The following is an 18,561-nucleotide window of genomic DNA, read 5'->3' on the forward strand; positions in this document are numbered from 1 at the left end:
CTTACATTAACTTTGATGTCCAAATAAAGCACTTAAGTCTGGTAAAACTTTATTTTGTATGGATGCATCTTTGGGAGTGCACCTAATTTTGATAAATTTCAGTGCATCTTTTTTATATTAAGTCAATTTGAATTACAGATTGGAATGTGATGCTATACTCCATTTGCTACAAGCACAAATATTGATGTCTGATTGGAAATTTTTAGCATCTTTGATGCAATTATATGAGGCACATACAAAACTGACTACATGGGGAGCCACAGCACAACTTAAAGAGGTATTTATATTAGTAAAAACTTAATGCTTTTATTATGATGTGAAGCTATTTGTTTCATACAATATACATGTCATCTTGAAATTATTATGTATCAAAAGTTAGTGCTAATTGGTTTTCTGATGCTGGTGTAAAGATACTATTGGCTGATGTAAAGGAGAAGACTTATACACAGAAATGTTAAATGAGATTCAATGGATCAATTAATATATTGCTGAAGAATTGCAGTAGATACATTTTGGTGGATTGGACCACTTTAAGGTATCTCTCCTTGAAATATAAACAAAAAATTAAGGTGCATTATTTAATCAGTTTTAAACATAAACAGAAATGATAACACTCTATCTATTGTATTTGTGTTCTAAAAAAACTCAATATTTACATATTAATTCAATCAGATTTTTGCAAATAATTTTCAGAATGAAAGCTTTAATTTGTTAACAGCTCTATACATTTATGGAAAGATGTTTAACCCTAATATATCAAATGGACCAGTCCTAACGATAAAGACTTGAGGAACAAGATGACCACAAATAATTTGGAATTTCTTGTTTCTCAACTTATACCAAAATGTATAGAGATATAAGAAGATATGGTATAAGTGCAAATGAGACAACTTTCCATCCAAGTCATAATTTATAAAAGTAAACCATTATAGGTTAAAGTATGGTCTTTAACACAGAGCTTTGTCTCAAACCGAACAGCAAGCCATAAAGGACCCAAAAAAAAATTACTAGTGTAAAACTATTCAAACGAGAAAACTGAGATAAATGAAGAGACACAATTATGCACCACATCATCAATCGACAACAACTGAACAACAGATTCCTGACTTAGCAAAAAACATATAGTTACCTGGCAAAAAGATTAAAACCAATACTTTGCGTGAAAATGAGACTTAACATATGGGAAGTAGACCCCTCCTACTTTTTTAAAGCTCATAATTTGTTATGTTTCATTTAATATGTTACAAAGCAATGTGTAGGTATTTTTTTATTCATCCTAGCCTGAATAGATAATTTATTTCCATTTTGTTAATTAAAAACCCCTCCTTCTTTAAGGAGCAGCTGAGCAAAGATTTTGGCACTAGAATTTAATGTTAATAAGAAAGTAGACCGCAAATATATTGTAATAATAGAAATGTAGTAATTAGTAATTCTACACCTATTTTGAAGTGGATGCATTCAGGTTTATTCTCAACTTTTATAGATATGATATGTATTATCATTCAATACAACATATATTTAATTATTCAGACTGAACACAAGTAAGGCCATTTTAAATTTTCTGACAAAGAAATCTATGTTTGGAAGTAGCAGTAAACATTCTTGATGGCCTGAGCAATATATCTATACTTTAACTTTCAGACAAAGAAATCTACGTTTGGAAGTAGCAGTAAACATTCTTGATGGCCAGCAATATATCTATACTTTAACTTTCAGACAAAGAAATCTACGTTTGGAAGTAGCAGTAAACATTCTTGATGGCCAGCAATATATCTATACTTTAACTTTCAGACAAAGAAATCTACGTTTGGAAGTAGCAGTAAACATTCTTGATGGCCAGCAATATATCTATACTTTAACTTTCAGACAAAGAAATCTACGTTTGGAAGTAGCAGTAAACATTCTTGATGGCCAGCAATATATCTATACTTTCACTTTCAGACAAAGAAATCTACGTTTGGAAGTAGCAGTAAACATTCTGGATGGCCTGCATTGTATTTATGGTTAACAAAGTACAAAGGTTTTCTGTTGTCTAAGGTAAGTCATATTGGCAACTCTTTATAAGATAAGTCATACTGGCAACTCTATATAAGATAAAGTCATACTGGCAAGTCTATATAAGTTAATTCATACTGGCAACTCTATATAAGATAAGTCATACTGGCAACTCTATAATGGTTTATTCATAGGAGGCATGCTAAGAGCTACTGTGCTATATGTACGTTATTGGTTTCTTGAAAAATATTTTTGTTACAGTGTTTTCTTAGATTATAAGCATATGAATGAAAGGCTCATGCTGAGAAAAATTAATAAAGATCAATCTGATTTGATCTATTTAAAGAAGATGGAGACTCGACCTTGGAATAAAGAGATAGATGAACTTATGCATCTATAACAATTTGTTTTGATAGCAACTTCTTCCTAAATAATACTGATTTATCATTGTAACATCAAATCAGATGGTGTTACTTCTGTCTCCTATTTATAATCTTATCTTAAAATACCTATTTGTAAATACTACATGTAATATCTACGCAGAAAGTTTGGAAATTGAAACATGTCTTTGGCTTTGACAATAAAAGGGCTATTTTGAAATTATAGAAAACATATTGATAGTGGTGATCAGATTGCAACCTATAATTTCATATACCAAGGTTCAAATGTATTTAACCAAAAATTGGTATTTTGAAAATGGTTTTTTAACAACTTTGAAAACATCTTTGTAACTACATTTTTTATGTGGCAAAACACCTTTAACCTGAAATTGCATGAAACTTGTCACTAGACAACCAAGCTACCAAACATGTCAAGATTCATGTACAGTAATAGTAAGCATTCTTATTTTACTCAGGATTAAAAACTTATTGTTAGAACATAGGAAAATCTTGTTTACTTTATAGATTTTTTTGGCATGTAAACCTTGTTCAATGTTAGTATAGACTGAAGTTCATCAATAACAATCAAATTGGTTTTTATTTTACAGTTCAGCTTGTATTTCTATGATGTGCTACAGAAACATACAACTAATAATGAAATGAAAGGATTAATAACTAAGGCAACAGAAGACTTTGTGGCTAGGTTTGTGTTACATTTTTATCAGAAGAAACTGTTTACTAATGCAATGGAGAAAAACATGATTAGAAATGGGTTTGCATATGCCTGTTCTTAGTCTGGAGTCTGTACTGCAGTGTTTACACTGATTGCTGTCTGTCATATTTGTCTTTTGATTTTTCAGGGGAAATTATAACATTGCTAACCTGTAAAATGAGTAGTGTCAAATAGAAATTGACATTATGTAAGTGCATGTTTACATCAGTTATAAGACGTTGAATGATTTTGGAACACTCAAATACAAAATAAAGATAAGTACGGCTCTGTTTTGTAGGATTCTTATATCAACTCATTTTTTCAAGCAGTTACAGTCTTTGCATTGAGTTTTTTATCAATTTGCCTGGAAATGACTGGTGTAAAATGATTCAAGCAGGAAAACTAGCAGTATAATCTATACACAAAACAAGAAAACGCTACAATGTATGAACCACACAAACCAACAACAACTACTGATCAAGGGGGTCTTAATTTAGGACAGATGCATGCAGCAGGTACGGATAGTTTTGTTCCACCAACAAACAATATTGCAGTTGAAGGCAACACTTCTCCTCCTTCTGCATTCTTAATTCTAAAAAGGAAAATCAGCAACAGTCCTTGTCTTTTGATGAGAAATCTGTCTTAATGCTCAAAACAGTTTAAAAGTCTCGCTATCTGAGGATGACTTAAAGTGCAGACAGGGTCGTCATACAAGTAATTCAATTTGCATGGCCTTTAATAACACTGTCTTCCAATTTTTTTTCACTGTATCTCAAAAACTGTAGTCGATTGATAGAAACTTTCAAAGCCAAAATGATCAACATATCCCAAAAAATTATCATATAAAATAGAAGATGTGGTATTATTGCCAATGAGACAACTCTCCACAGGAAACCAAATGACACAGAAATAAACAACTATAGGTCACCATACGGCCTTCAATAATGAGCAAAGCCCATACCACATAGTTGTCTTGAAAAGGCCTGGAAATGACAATGTTAAACAATTCAAACATGAAAACTAATGGCCTAATTCATGTACCAAAAAATAAATGAAAAACAAATATGTAACACATAACCAAATGTAAACCACTGAATCACAGGCTCCTGACTTTAGACAGGCACATACATACAGAATGTGGTGGGTTAAACATGTTAGCAGGATCACAACCCTCTCCCTGACCTGCAACATTGGTGTATTTGCTACATGATCTGTTTTTGAATTACAAGCTTTTTTTAAGACTTATAAAACGATAGTATATAGATAATAAATCTAAAAAGGCAGAACAAAATTGATGTTCTGTGTGCTAGTTTTTGAGATATAAGCCATCAAAAAGTTGGCAGGACGTACTTCTCTCTTGACATTTCATACATTTAAGTTTGATAGTATATAAATAATGGAACTAAAAAGACAGAAAAAATTACGGATATTTGTAGAGTTATTGCTTTTTTCATGATGATTTTTACCCTAAAAAATGGCTATTGTTGAAGATGCAGATGAGTGACACAGGCTCTTCAGAACCTTTCGTATATGTGCCTTAGTATATACTCTGGTTGATGAATGTACCAATAATGTGTTTTATTTAGGTTGATGACTTTTCAAAGAAGAAGTGATGCTCATTATGTTTCATTAGTGCTTGATGTTCAAAGTCTTGGAAGTTCTTACATTGGTCCAGGTTATAATCACCCTGAAAAACACCACACAACACCTCAGGGATTAGACAGCTTTCCATCTATATTCTCATATCCTCATTCCGTAAGTTTACTACTCATTTACTAATAATTCATATCCTCATTCTGTAAGTATACTTCTCATATCCTCATTCTGTAATTAAACTTCTCATATCCTCATTCTGTAAGTATACTTCTCATATCCTGATTCTGTAAGTATACTTTTCATATTCTCATTCTGTAAGTATACTTCTCATATCCTCATTCTGTAAGTATACTTCTCATATCCTCATTCCGTAAGTATACTTCTCATATCCTCATTCTGTAAGTATACTTCTCATATCCTCATTACGTAAGTATACTTCTCATTACGTAAGTATACTTCTCATATATTCATTCTGTAAGTATACTTCTCATATCCTCATTCTGTAAGTATACTTCTCATTACGTAAGTATACTTCTCATTACGTAAGTATACTTCTCATATATTCATTCTGTAAGTATACTTCTCATATCCTCATTCTGTAAGTATACTTCTCATATCCTCATTACGTAAGTATACTTCTCATATATTCATTCTGTAAGTATACTTCTCATATCCTCATTCTGTAAGTATACTTCTCATATCCTCATGCTGTAAGTATACTTCTCATATCCTCATGCTGTAAGTATACTTCTCATATCCTTATGCTGTAAGTATACTTCTCATATCCTCATTCTGTAAGTATACTTCTCATATCCTCATTCTGTAAGTATACTACTCATATCTTCATTCTGTAAGTATACTTCTCATATCCTCATTCTGTAAGTATACTTCTCATATCCTCATTACGTAAGTATACTTCTCATATATTCATTCTGTAAGTATACTTCTCATATCATCATTCTGTAAGTATACTACTCATATCTTCATTCTGTAAGTATACTTCTCATATCCTCATGCTGTAAGTATACTTCTCATATCCTCATGCTGTAAGTATACTACTCATATCCTCATTCTGTAAGTATACTTCTCATATCCTCATTACGTAAGTATACTTCTCATATATTCATTCTGTAAGTATACTTCTCATATCCTCATTCTGTAAGTATACTTCTCATATCCTCATTACGTAAGTATACTTCTCATATATTCATTCTGTAAGTATACTTCTCATATCCTCATGCTGTAAGTATACTTCTCATATCCTCATGCTGTAAGTATACTTCTCATATCCTCATGCTGTAAGTATACTACTCATATCCTCATTCTGTAAGTATACTTCTCATTACGTAAGTATACTTCTCATATATTCATTCTGTAAGTATACTTCTCATATCCTCATTCTGTAAGTATACTTCTCATATCCTCATTACGTAAGTATACTTCTCATATATTCATTCTGTAAGTATACTTCTCATATCCTCATTCTGTAAGTAAACTTCTCATATCCTCATGCTGTAAGTATACTTCTCATATCCTCATGCTGTAAGTATACTTCTCATATCCTTATGCTGTAAGTATACTTCTCATATCCTCATTCTGTAAGTATACTTCTCATATCCTCATTACGTAAGTATACTTCTCATATATTCATTCTGTAAGTATACTTCTCATATCCTCATTCTGTAAGTATACTTCTCATATCCTCATTACGTAAGTATACTTCTCATATATTCATTCTGTAAGTATACTTCTCATATCCTCATTCTGTAAGTAAACTTCTCATATCCTCATGCTGTAAGTATACTTCTCATATCCTCATTCTGTAAGTATACTTCTCATATCCTCATGCTGTAAGTATACTTCTCATATCCTCATTCTGTAAGTATACTTCTCATATCCTCATTACGTAAGTATACTTCTCATATATTCATTCTGTAAGTATACTTCTCATATCCTCATTCTGTAAGTATACTTCTCATATCCTCATTACGTAAGTATACTTCTCATATATTCATTCTGTAAGTATACTTCTCATATCCTCATGCTGTAAGTATACTTCTCATATCCTCATGCTGTAAGTATACTTCTCATATATTCATTCTGTAAGTATACTTCTCATATCCTCATGCTGTAAGTATACTTCTTATTACGTAAGTATACTTCTCATATATTCATTCTGTAAGTATACTTCTCATATCCTCATTCTGTAAGTATACTTCTCATATCCTCATTACGTAAGTATACTTCTCATATATTCATTCTGTAAGTATACTTCTCATATCCTCATTCTGTAAGTATACTTCTCATATCCTCATGCTGTAAGTATACTTCTCATATCCTCATGCTGTAAGTATACTTCTCATATCCTTATGCTGTAAGTATACTTCTCATATCCTCATTCTGTAAGTATACTTCTCATATCCTCATTACGTAAGTATACTTCTCATATATTCATTCTGTAAGTATACTTCTCATATCCTCATTCTGTAAGTATACTTCTCATATCCTCATTACGTAAGTATACTTCTCATATATTCATTCTGTAAGTATACTTCTCATATCCTCATTCTGTAAGTATACTACTCATATCTTCATTCTGTAAGTATACTTCTCATATCCTCATTCTGTAAGTATACTTCACATATCCTCATTACGTAAGTATACTTCTCATATATTCATTCTGTAAGTATACTTCTCATATCCTCATTCTGTAATTATACTTCTCATATCCTCATGCTGTAAGTATACTTCATATATCCTCATTACGTAAGTATACTTCTCATATCCTCATTCTGTAAGTATACTACTCATATCTTCATTCTGTAAGTATACTTCTCATATCCTCATGCTGTAAGTATACTTCTCATATCCTCATGCTGTAAGTATACTTCTCATATCCTCATTCTGTAAGTATACTTCTCATATCCTCATTACGTAAGTATACTTCTCATATATTCATTCTGTAGGTATACTTCTCATATCCTCATTCTGTAAGTATACTTCTCATATCCACTTTACGTAAGTATACTTCTCATATATTCATTCTGTAAGTATACTTCTTATATCCTCATTCTGTAAGTATACTACTCATATCTTCATTCTGTAAGTATACTTCTCATATCCTCATTCTGTTAGTATACTTCTCATATCCTCATTACCTAAGTATACTTCTCATATATTCATTCTGTAAGTATACTTCTCATATCCTCATTCTGTAAGTATACTACTCATATCTTCATTCTGTAAGTATACTTCTCATATCCTCATTCTGTAAGAATACTACTCATATCCTCATTCTGTAAGTATACTTCTCATATCTTCATTCCTTATATACTGTGGATTCATATCCTCATTCTGTAAGTTTACTACTCATATACTGTGGATTCATATCCGCATTCTGTAAGTATATATTGTGGATTCACAACATTTGTGTTTGTTTTCATATATAAAGATGAGTATTAAAAGCAATGCTCTTAAGGACAAAGGTATGATTGATTTTACCAATTTTAAATTGAATTAAAAAATCAAAAAGCATGTATCTTTTAAATATATGCTTTTATTTTCTGCAGACATTAGTCTGTTGGCTATCAGTATTTTTTATTTTTAATATTGTGGTTCATATCTAATTTAGGGTTCCTAAAATTACTTTAATGTTAGACTGCTAACAAATTTTTTTTTAGATACTTGCCTTACCCATGAAGATATTTTGAAGACATCTTATACAAATATGTTAAGGCCACACCAATTTAATTTCTTGTTCTACAGATTTTTATGCCCCACCTACGATAGTAGAGGGGCATTATGTTTCCTGGTCTGTGCGTCCGTTCGTCCATTGGTCTGTACGTCCGTCTGTCCCCCTTCAGGTTAAAGTTTTTGGTCAAGGTAGTTTTTTTTTAAGTTGGAAGTCCAATCAACTTCAAACTTAGTACACATGTTCCCTATGATGTGATCTTTCTAATTTTAATGCCAAATTAGAGTTTTAACGCCAATTTCACGGATGACACAACATAGAAAATGATAGTGTGAGTGGGGCATTTGTGTACTGAGGACACATTCTTGTTGGTTCAAAAAATTGGGACATGCATGTGATTTGAAATTTTTTATAAAAAAAATATCTAATTTGCAAATTTTTGAGGCAAAGCATGAAAAGTAAAAGCGAGCGATTGTAACTTTTTTTTGCAAACATGAAATATTAGGTTTTGACAATATTAAAACTGGATCTAGCACTTGTACTCTTACATTTCTTTAATTTATACAGTGTTTTTTCCCTGTTCACCAAGAAATAATTGAATAATTAGATGTGATATGTGTATGTGTGCCGATGAGACAATTCTCCATCCAAGTTATTATCAGGTTGGACACAACCCCTCATTATGTTAAATATCCCTTTTATGGGGGGTCAATATAAGTTATATTATATATTTTTGTAAAGAACAGTTTTTAGTACAAAAGGGCACATATTTACCCAAAATTCTATTTATCGGGTATTAAATGGTCAAAACATGTCCAAAAAATTAGTAATATTCCTGGACTTTAACCTTGTTAACACATTTACTTTTATATTATTCAAAGTAAGTGGACCCCTCTTTCAGAAAAATTGTCTATAAAAATATGATGTATTTCTCTTCTTTTTAAGTAAAAAACTCTAAGTCTGCACACTTATACAAATCCTTGGTATTTTTATTTTATTTTCCACAACAGTTAAATGACCTCTTGTCTGTGGAAGGGTTGTTCCCATCCTGATAATAACAAATACAGGTCATAGTATGTATGGTCTTTTACTTTCTTATATAAATATTTAAAAAATGACCCTTATGTTTTTTGTACCTGTTAAACATCTGTTTGATTTCAATACCTTGAATACCTTATTTCGCAAAGAGTGCTACCTTGAATACCTTATGTCGCAAAGAGTGGTACCTTAAATACCTTATGTGACAAACAGTGCTTTTATTGTTCTTAATGCAGTCATTGTTTCTAATTGATTAGAAAATATTGAACTGCGTCATTGTGATCATATGGGATCTAAGTTTTAAGGTTAACTCTTTACCGTTCCTATGACCCGAATTCGGGTCATAAGCACTTTTTTGCGTAAAATTTAGATTAAAACCTTAAGTTCTCTGTCATTTGACTATCAACAGATTTCACCAAGGGCTTAAATGAAACCTGTGAGTTTCAGCTACACATTAAAACGCCAGTTGTGTATTTTGGGGTTGATCTTTATGGTAAAATAAAGCAATTAAACTATCGTCGTTTTTTAAAAAATCTGCTAAAATTTTGTAGAAAAAACTTTAGGATTGTGTAAATCTTGAATTATCGAAACATTGTATTTGGTTTCTATAAACTGCAAAAATCGGTTCTTAATGGATTGTTTTCTTTCAGTTATGTTTTGAGCTTTATAAAATGAAGGTTCAATAAGTTTTCTTATGATTAGTTTCTACGAAAAACGGATACAAACAGTTAACATTGTCAATATGTCAGTAACTTTCAGCAACTATTTCTTAGAATTTCTGCCAATACCACTTAAAACGTGCATATTGTTGTTCCAGAGGCCAAATAGTATAAATAAAATGCATTTCTTACTACTTGTGTTACTTGGTTTTGACATTAAATCATATGTACCCCCCCCCCCCCCCCCCCCCCTTTTCCACCCTCTTCCCTATTCTCCCCGGGTTCACACACCATTCCACATTGTGTGTTGTTTTAAAAATGTAAAAAAATACAGTTTTGACGTCTTTCTTAGTATCTTATTATAATCTAATATTTGTATGTTAATGGTCAACTTATAAATAAATATTATAAATAACATTGAAAATAAGTATGAATTTAATCAAATTTAACTGTCTGCCTCCGTAGCTGAGGGGATGCATCTAAGGCTAGTAATCAAGCGAATGTACGGTTAAAAAAAACCAACACAAATATTAAATATCTTGACTTGACTTTAATTTAATTCTAATTTCAAATTAAAAATGCTTTTTTCCTTGTGACAAAGTAAATTGTCTGTTTTTTTTTAGCTACAGTCGTTTATAGAATAATAGAGACATACATATTAAGATAATCTATTACAAATCGGTAACTAAGGGATGCTGAGGCTGCCAGATTTTTGGTTTTCTGCCCTTTAAATGATTGTGGGGATAAAAGTGTGGATGCACTTCAGTTGCACAGTTGAGCTACGTTTTTTACCCCAAAAGCTCGTAAATAGCAATTTTGACCCAAATCACCACATAGCATGTTTGGCTATAAAAATTGCTGTTTCTCACATAAATAGACCATTGAGGGTTCTTTTTCGTGGAGATGTTATTCCTAACATTGTATTTGAATGCTCTGTTGATACTATTTCCATAAATAAACTACAAAAAAATACATTTTGAATCGAAATTTTACAATTTTCCGATTTTTTTGTTGTTGTCACGTGACATTGGACTGATTATCACGTGATCAAACATGACAAAAAAAAATTACAAACCTTTCATTAATAATACTGAAAAACTGTTTTCTATAAAAAGTCTTTGTTGATAAGTCTACTAACAGTAACAAGAAAGTTATGAATGATTGAAATTTGATCGTTCCTCTGCGGCAAAAATAGTGCAAGTTTTGCCGAATGGTAAAGAGTTAAGCTTCTTTTTTAGAAAAATCATCAAATTGTTTGCAATTTCATTAACCTGAATAAGTTTTATCGAATAAGTGACTATAACAAAAAGCTATAGCACTTTCTTCATCAATCAAATAATCAATTTAAAAGCTGTACACATTAGATACCAGTATTATTGTAATTTGTATTTATACAACTTCTAACTAATTTGTTCATATTTTTATTGTGTTTACTGTAGGAACGACCAGCTCAACATTGGCCAAATGTGGTTTCACTGATTACTAATCGCCCTCAAGACAGTAAAATGATTTGTGTACATGACAAGGTAAGATAGTAAAATAATTTGTGTACATTTCAAGGTGAGATAGTAAAATGATTTGTGTACATGAAAAGGTAAGATAGTAAAATGATTTGTGTACATTTCAAGGTGAGATAGTAAAATGATTTGTGTACATTTCAAGGTGAGATAGTAAAATAATGTGTGTACATTTCAAGGTGAGACAGTAAAATGATTTGTGTACATGACAAGGTAAGATAGTAAAATAATTTGTGTACATGACAAGGTAAGATAATAAAATCATTTGTGTACATTTCAAGGTGAGATAGTAAAATGATTTGTGTACATGAAAAGGTAAGATAGTAAAATGATTTGTGTACATTTCAAGGTGAGATAGTAAAATGATTTGTGTACATGACAAGGTAAGATAATAAAATGATTTGTGTACATGACAAGGTAAGATAGTAAAATGATTTGTGTACATTTCAAGGTGAGATAGTAAAATGATTTGTGTATATTTCAAGGTGAGATAATAAAATCATTTGTGTACATTTCAAGGTGAGATAGTAAAATGATTTGTGTACATGAAAAGGTAAGATAGTAAAATGATTTGTGTACATTTCAAGGTGAGATAGTAAAATGATTTGTGTACATTTCAAGGTGAGATAGTAAAATGATTTGTGTACATGTTAAGGTAAGACAGTAGAATGTTTTGTGTACATTACAAGGTGAGACAGTAGAATGATTTGTGTACATTACAAGGTGAGATAGTAAAATGATTTGTGTACATTACAAGGTAAGATAATAAAATGATTTGTGTACACATGACAAGATGAGATAGTAAAATGATTTGTGTACACATGACAAGGTAAGATAGTAAAATGATTTGTGTACATGACAAGGTGAGATAGTAAAATAATTTGTGTACACATGACAAGGTAAGATAGTAAAATGATTTGTGTACATGACAAGGTGAGATAGTAAAATGATTTGTGTACATTACAAGGTAAGATAGTAAAATGATTTGTGAACATGACAAGGTAAGATAATAAAATGATTTGTGTACACAAGGCCTTACGGTGACCTATAATTGTTAATGTTTGTGTCATTTTGGTCTTTTGTGGAAAGTTGTCTCATTGGCAATCATACCACATCTTCTTTTTTATACGTAAAGGTGAGATAGTAAAATGATTTGTGTAAATGACAAGGTAAGATAGTAAAATGATTTGTGTACATGACAAGGTGAGATAGTAAAATGATTTGTGTACACGTTAAGGTGAGATAGTTGATTTTAAGGACACTGACTTATTTTTGGGACAAGTTCGTCCAAAGTGAAGAAGACACTCTTAAATGAAGGTCACATATTAACATTGGAAAAATCTATTCAGATTGCGCAGGCATTTGAGATAGTCAAGGACAACTGAAGGAGATGAAAAACATTCAACTGTCTACAGTTGTACACAAAGTAAATCTTAATTCCGAGGCACTCACAGTATAACAGTGCCTCATCTAGGAAGAACCACCAGACGTCTGACCGATCTAAGACGGGTCCAGTCAACCAAGATCGAGTTAATGTCGAACCCCATCATTATTATTCACAGCAAGGATTTGGATTTTGTGGGAGAAGACACTCCAAAAAGGCAGAATGTTGTCAAAAGTGGAATCATTTTGCGCAAATATGCAGATCCGTAAAAGGGTCGATGAAGTAGTGCTAGACAAACATAGTGACAGGTCCAAGATTTTTTTTTATTGATTATTTAAAAGAGCCTAATGCCTTCATTAATGATAAGCATAATGTTAAGAGAGATCAAGCTTTTGCTACAATTAATGTATAAAGGTGATGCCTAAATGTATATTTGAAAGTTTTCATATTCAATGGCACTCTCAAAAGGTCCTCTCTTATCTTGACTGCTTATTATAGCAATGGTAGTGCCATGCCCTCCCTTGTGAACATGGTTCTGTTAATAGTAAATTAGAATTCTACTGTCTAGGTTGGGGTAAATCCTTCGTTGTTGTCGAACAACCTAATGGTATGCCTAGACCAGAAAGATCTGAACTCTGAGATTCAGCGTACGCACTATCCGATGTGAAAATTAGAGGATATTCTGCCTCAATTGTTGAATGCGCATTAATTTACTAAACTTGATGTCCGATCAGGTTATTGGACCATTAGTCTTGACGAGCTGTCTTCATATTTTACTACCTTTAATACACCCTACGATTGTTATTGTTTCAAGCGTTTGCCATTTGGTCTCAATTGCTCACAAGACCTTTTTCAATCGAAGAATGACAAGTGCTACGCACAACTCGACAGTGTGGTCGAGATCGTCAACGACATACAGGTTTACGGATCAACCTGGGAAAACATGATTCAAACCTGCAGCGAGTATTGCATCTCTCTCGCGAAAAAGACATAAAACTTAACAATGATAAAATAGAGGTTGGGTTACTGAGTTAACTTATTTTGGTCATGTTATAACCTCATCTGGTCTGAGGGCAGATCCTCACAAGTTCTAGGCTATCTCGGATATGCCACCCCCTTCTAGCAAAGCTTTAGTGCAGACTATATTAAATTTGCGCCCAGCTTGTGAACAATATTGAATAAAGACGAAGAATGTGCATGGGATGAATCTCAAATCGCGGCATTTAAAAAGGTCAAGGAGGTTTTGACAAGGTCATCCGTTCAGGTTCTTTCTTATTATGACCCACCCAAAGACTTAACTTTACAAGTTGATGCATCCACATACGGTCTAGGCGCATTCTTACTACAAGACGACAAACCCGTAGCTTACGATTCGAAATCCTTAACAACATCAGAAATAAATTAGGCAGTGTCTGCGCGTACCCACATGCGGGTACGAATAGTCAAATTGCCGTTCTAGGCTGCGCGTACCCACATCCGGTTTTCTAATAAAATGCCATTGGATCGGGTATAAAACGTGAAATATCTACGGAAATTATCGATAAAATGGGGATATCGTATAGAACGAGTGAAAAGTATGAAAAATAATATTTTCAAATTGTATTTATTAAATAATGATACATAATAATCATTGCAAAATTAAATGCACAATGATGGAAAATGAACCTGTACAGTCCCTGTAAAAGAAAAACATGATAGAAATTAATACTATTATAAAATTTTAATGCAAATTTAAAGAATAACTTTTTTTATAAATTAAAAATATACCCATATGATATTTTAAAATAATCTTTAAGTAAAATGTAAAACAGAAACTAAAATTTTAAAATATATAAAGCTACTAAAATTAAAGCATGAGTTTATAAAAATTAAAATTCAAAGAAGCAAGTAATAATGATTAATGAAACGTGAACGGAGGCTGGCAATATTTGAAATGTGCAGCCGGGTTGAAATCCGTGCCAAAACAATCATATTTGATATGTACAATGTGTTCCAAATCTTAATTAGTTACATGAATCTTTTGTAATTGGTTTAAATTGATACTATAACTTGCTTCTTTAATTTTTACAAACTCCAGCTTTAATTTTAGTAGTTTTATTTTACTTTTTTTTTTGCAGGGACTGTACAGTTTCATTTTCCATCATTGTGCATTTAATTTTAATTAATAAATACAATTTGAAAATATTATTTTTTCATATTCTTCACTCGTTCTACACTGAGACTACTATAACACATAGTAGTCTCAGTTCTACACGAAATTCCTATACTATCGATAATTTTCTTACATACTAGAACACACCCGTGATATCGCGGGTCCGTGACTGAATTTAAGTATCTTACTATGCGCAAGACTTATTTTTGTATTAGTATTGTCATCTGATAAAGTCATGCCAATTATAAGATAGTTATCACAGTTTTCTCTGCTTTCAAATCTTTCTGTTTGACCCGTCTAACTGGAACTGATCAATTATTGGTAATATTAATTATTTGGAAAACAAAACGTCCTGGGATGGAGTATTTTTTTTTAATCAACAGCATTGTCCTATATTAGTTATAAATAAAGTTGAATTCTTTGATTCGCTGTTTTACGTCATGCCCGCTAACAAATTGAAAACTGTACCTATACGCCTTATTTTTAGTATTCGTATTGTTATCTTATAAAGTCTTACTGATTAAAATACTACAATAGGTAACAATTTGACTATTTAGTAGTGTCAACCCTGTGATTATGACCCGTGTATATAGCATATCCTGAATACACCGTTTGGTGGTGTGCCTGTCAAATGCGGAACGTAAAGATAATGTAATAGGTAACAGATGAATATACTATTGGTATCGGTATCGGATTCGACCCGGAACTTCTTAATTATTGGCAATATTAATTACGTGGAAAACAAAAGGGCCTGGAGTGGTGTAATTTTTAATCTACACCTTTGTACTATATTAGTTATATATAAAGTTGAATTCTTTGATTCGTCGTTTTTACGTGATGACGGCTGACAAATTGGACCTCGTAATTTTAGTATTATAGATTTCACGTTTCATTCCTGATTCGATGGCCTTTTAATAGAAAACCGGATGTGGGTACGCGCAGCCTAGAACGGCAATTTGACTATTCCTACCCGCATGCGGGTACGCGCAGACACTGCCAATAAATTACGCCCAGATAGAAAAAGAAATGTACGCAATTGTTTTTAGGTGTACCAGATTTCACCAAAACATGTATGGTCGTAGTATCGGGTTCGAATTGGATCATAAACCGCTAGTTTCAATTATGAAGAAATCCTTGTTAGACAACCCCGCAAGATTGCAACGCATGATTTTACGGTTACAACGTTATGAACTCGATGTCGATGTTGTACATTTGCCCGAAAAATGTATCCCCGTGGCTGATACCCTGTCCCACAAATTTCTATCGGACACTTACCCTGGTCTTTCTGATAGTTTTGAGGCTCAAGTTCTCATTTTTTTTTCTCTAGTCTACCAAATAGCGACAGAAACTTAGTGGAAATCGAAAAGGCCACGTTGTCAGACCCCCATTTTGATATTTTGAAAATTCAAATCTGTAACTCTTGAAGGTTGGCCACAATCTCGTAGTGAATGCCCAACACAAATTTTTAAATTTTACACCTATAGGGATGAACTTTATACTGGTATTGTTTTAAGGGACACAAAACTTTTATTCCAACTAGTTTGAGTGCCCTCATGTTATACAAAATTCACACTGGGTACATGGGAGTCGAAAAACGTATTTGCAGAGCTCGTGATGCTCTCTTTTGGCCTAAAATGTCATAGTATATCTCGGACACGGTGTTCAGTTTGTTTGGAAAGCAGACACTCTAATGCTAAAGAACCATTAGAACTGCACAAAATTCCTGAATATTATTGGCAAGTTGTAGCTACTGATCTGTTTTATTGGAATAATGCTGATTGCATTGTATAATAGTTGATTATGATAGTCTCTATTTAGAAGTCCATACATAGTCTGGCATAGATTACATGATTATGACTTATGAGTTTGACTGTCCCTCTGGTAACTTTCGTCCCACTTTTACATGGTACTACACGTACACCTGTTATTGATTAGTTGAAGGGTACATTTTCTAGACTTGGTATCCCTGAGACTGTTGTTTCTGACAATGGTCATCATTATTCATCCCAAGAGTTTAGTGAGTTTGCCAAAAAATGGGATTTTAAACATGTTACATCCAGTCTCCATTACCCTTAGTTACAGTATAATGGGTTGGCAGAGAAAACGGTACAAACTGTAAAAACAAAATATATATATACTTGTGTAGCATTATTCGTGTGGAATACAAATGAACACGCTGTCTCTTTTTATCGCCATACGGCCACAGAGAATATTACATCCACCACATCCTCACGAATTGGAAAGTGCAACCCCAATCACAAACACCTTATTTCCTCCAGCAGATGTCAGTTCTTTATTAGTTAGTCCATATTTAACATACATGTAGTAAAATAAATGTATGTAATTCTTTTATTAATTTATTTTCAGAAAGCACAAAGTACTTATTTTCTGTCACAAGTAGACACAAAAGTGACTCTGGTAGTAATATTTGAAAGCAAAAAGTCGGAAAAAGATTCGTATGTGAACAATTTTATGGTGGAGTTTAGTTTGAGTTTGAAAGGAACTAAATTGTTTAATCATTTCAAACCAGGAATCAAAGGATAGGAACATGGAGCCAAAAGGATATAAATGTGTACACGAATCGACATGAATGTCAACACCAATCAACATGAATGTTTACACGATTGTGTTATCTTTTTTGTTATTAAAGATTATAATTTTCTCATATTTTTGCTGTACTCATATGCATTGAAAATTGTAATCAAGATTATAGGATTTACTTAACTTCTCCCAGGAAAATTCAAAACGGAAAGTTCTTGTTGAATGGCAAAATCAAAGTTCAAACACATCAAATGGTTTAATAACAATAAACTGTCATATTCATGACTTGGTACAGGCATTTTCATATGTAGAATTAAGGGAAGGAAACCTGGTTTTATATAGCTTGCTGAACCTCTCACTTGTATGACAGTCACTTCAAATTTGAGGGGGGTTTGTTTGGTTTGATAACTGCTGAAAGATTGTATGTGTGTAAGGTATTATTGGCATATACCGGTTGTATATAACATTGTAATGGATTAGTTTAGTGATTGAGTGCTTGCAATTTTAAGACTGCAACAAATTTTCGAAAACGTAAACGATCAAATAGTTATCAAAGGTACCAGGATTAAAATTTAGTCAAATTAAGACCCTTTTATATTTTCAATTCTCTTTGATTTGATGCGCTCCAACATGTTTTTTGATAGTCAAATAATTTGATTTCGAGAAGAATCATTAATTGTGCACCTGTTGCATAAAAATTTGCATTTTATTAAAGAGAATTAGATTATGTATTTTGTTCTTTTTAAACTGCATAGCAACCAGATTTATAAACACTTAAAATATTCGAACTTGTATGTCCATCAATCTACATTCTGATATAATTGCATGTCGCAACTGTTTTATGGCGAAATACAGTACTGTAAGTGGTCAGAACAGCAATCTTCATACTCGTTACA

At 32.2% G+C, this 18,561-nt stretch overlaps 1 protein-coding gene across 3 annotated transcripts in view; it reads left to right on the top strand.

Moving 5' to 3' along the window:
* The window catches only part of LOC134691218 (KICSTOR subunit 2-like), a 28,012-nt gene extending 10,223 nt beyond the window's left edge, over positions 1-17,789 (top strand). For all 3 annotated transcript variants that reach the window (XM_063551568.1, XM_063551569.1, XM_063551570.1), the window contains exons 6-11: positions 139-277; positions 1,942-2,037; positions 2,984-3,078; positions 4,674-4,842; positions 11,511-11,597; positions 17,492-17,789. In XM_063551568.1, the coding sequence (XP_063407638.1) occupies positions 139-277; positions 1,942-2,037; positions 2,984-3,078; positions 4,674-4,842; positions 11,511-11,597; positions 17,492-17,668 (763 nt within the window). In that variant the 3' untranslated portion in view covers positions 17,669-17,789. The remainder of the gene's footprint in view (positions 1-138; positions 278-1,941; positions 2,038-2,983; positions 3,079-4,673; positions 4,843-11,510; positions 11,598-17,491) is intronic.
* Positions 17,790-18,561: the final 772 nt, after the last annotated feature.

The sequence above is a fragment of the Mytilus trossulus genome, chromosome 11 (assembly GCF_036588685.1).
Source record: "Mytilus trossulus isolate FHL-02 chromosome 11, PNRI_Mtr1.1.1.hap1, whole genome shotgun sequence".
NCBI lineage: Eukaryota > Metazoa > Mollusca > Bivalvia > Mytilida > Mytilidae > Mytilus > Mytilus trossulus.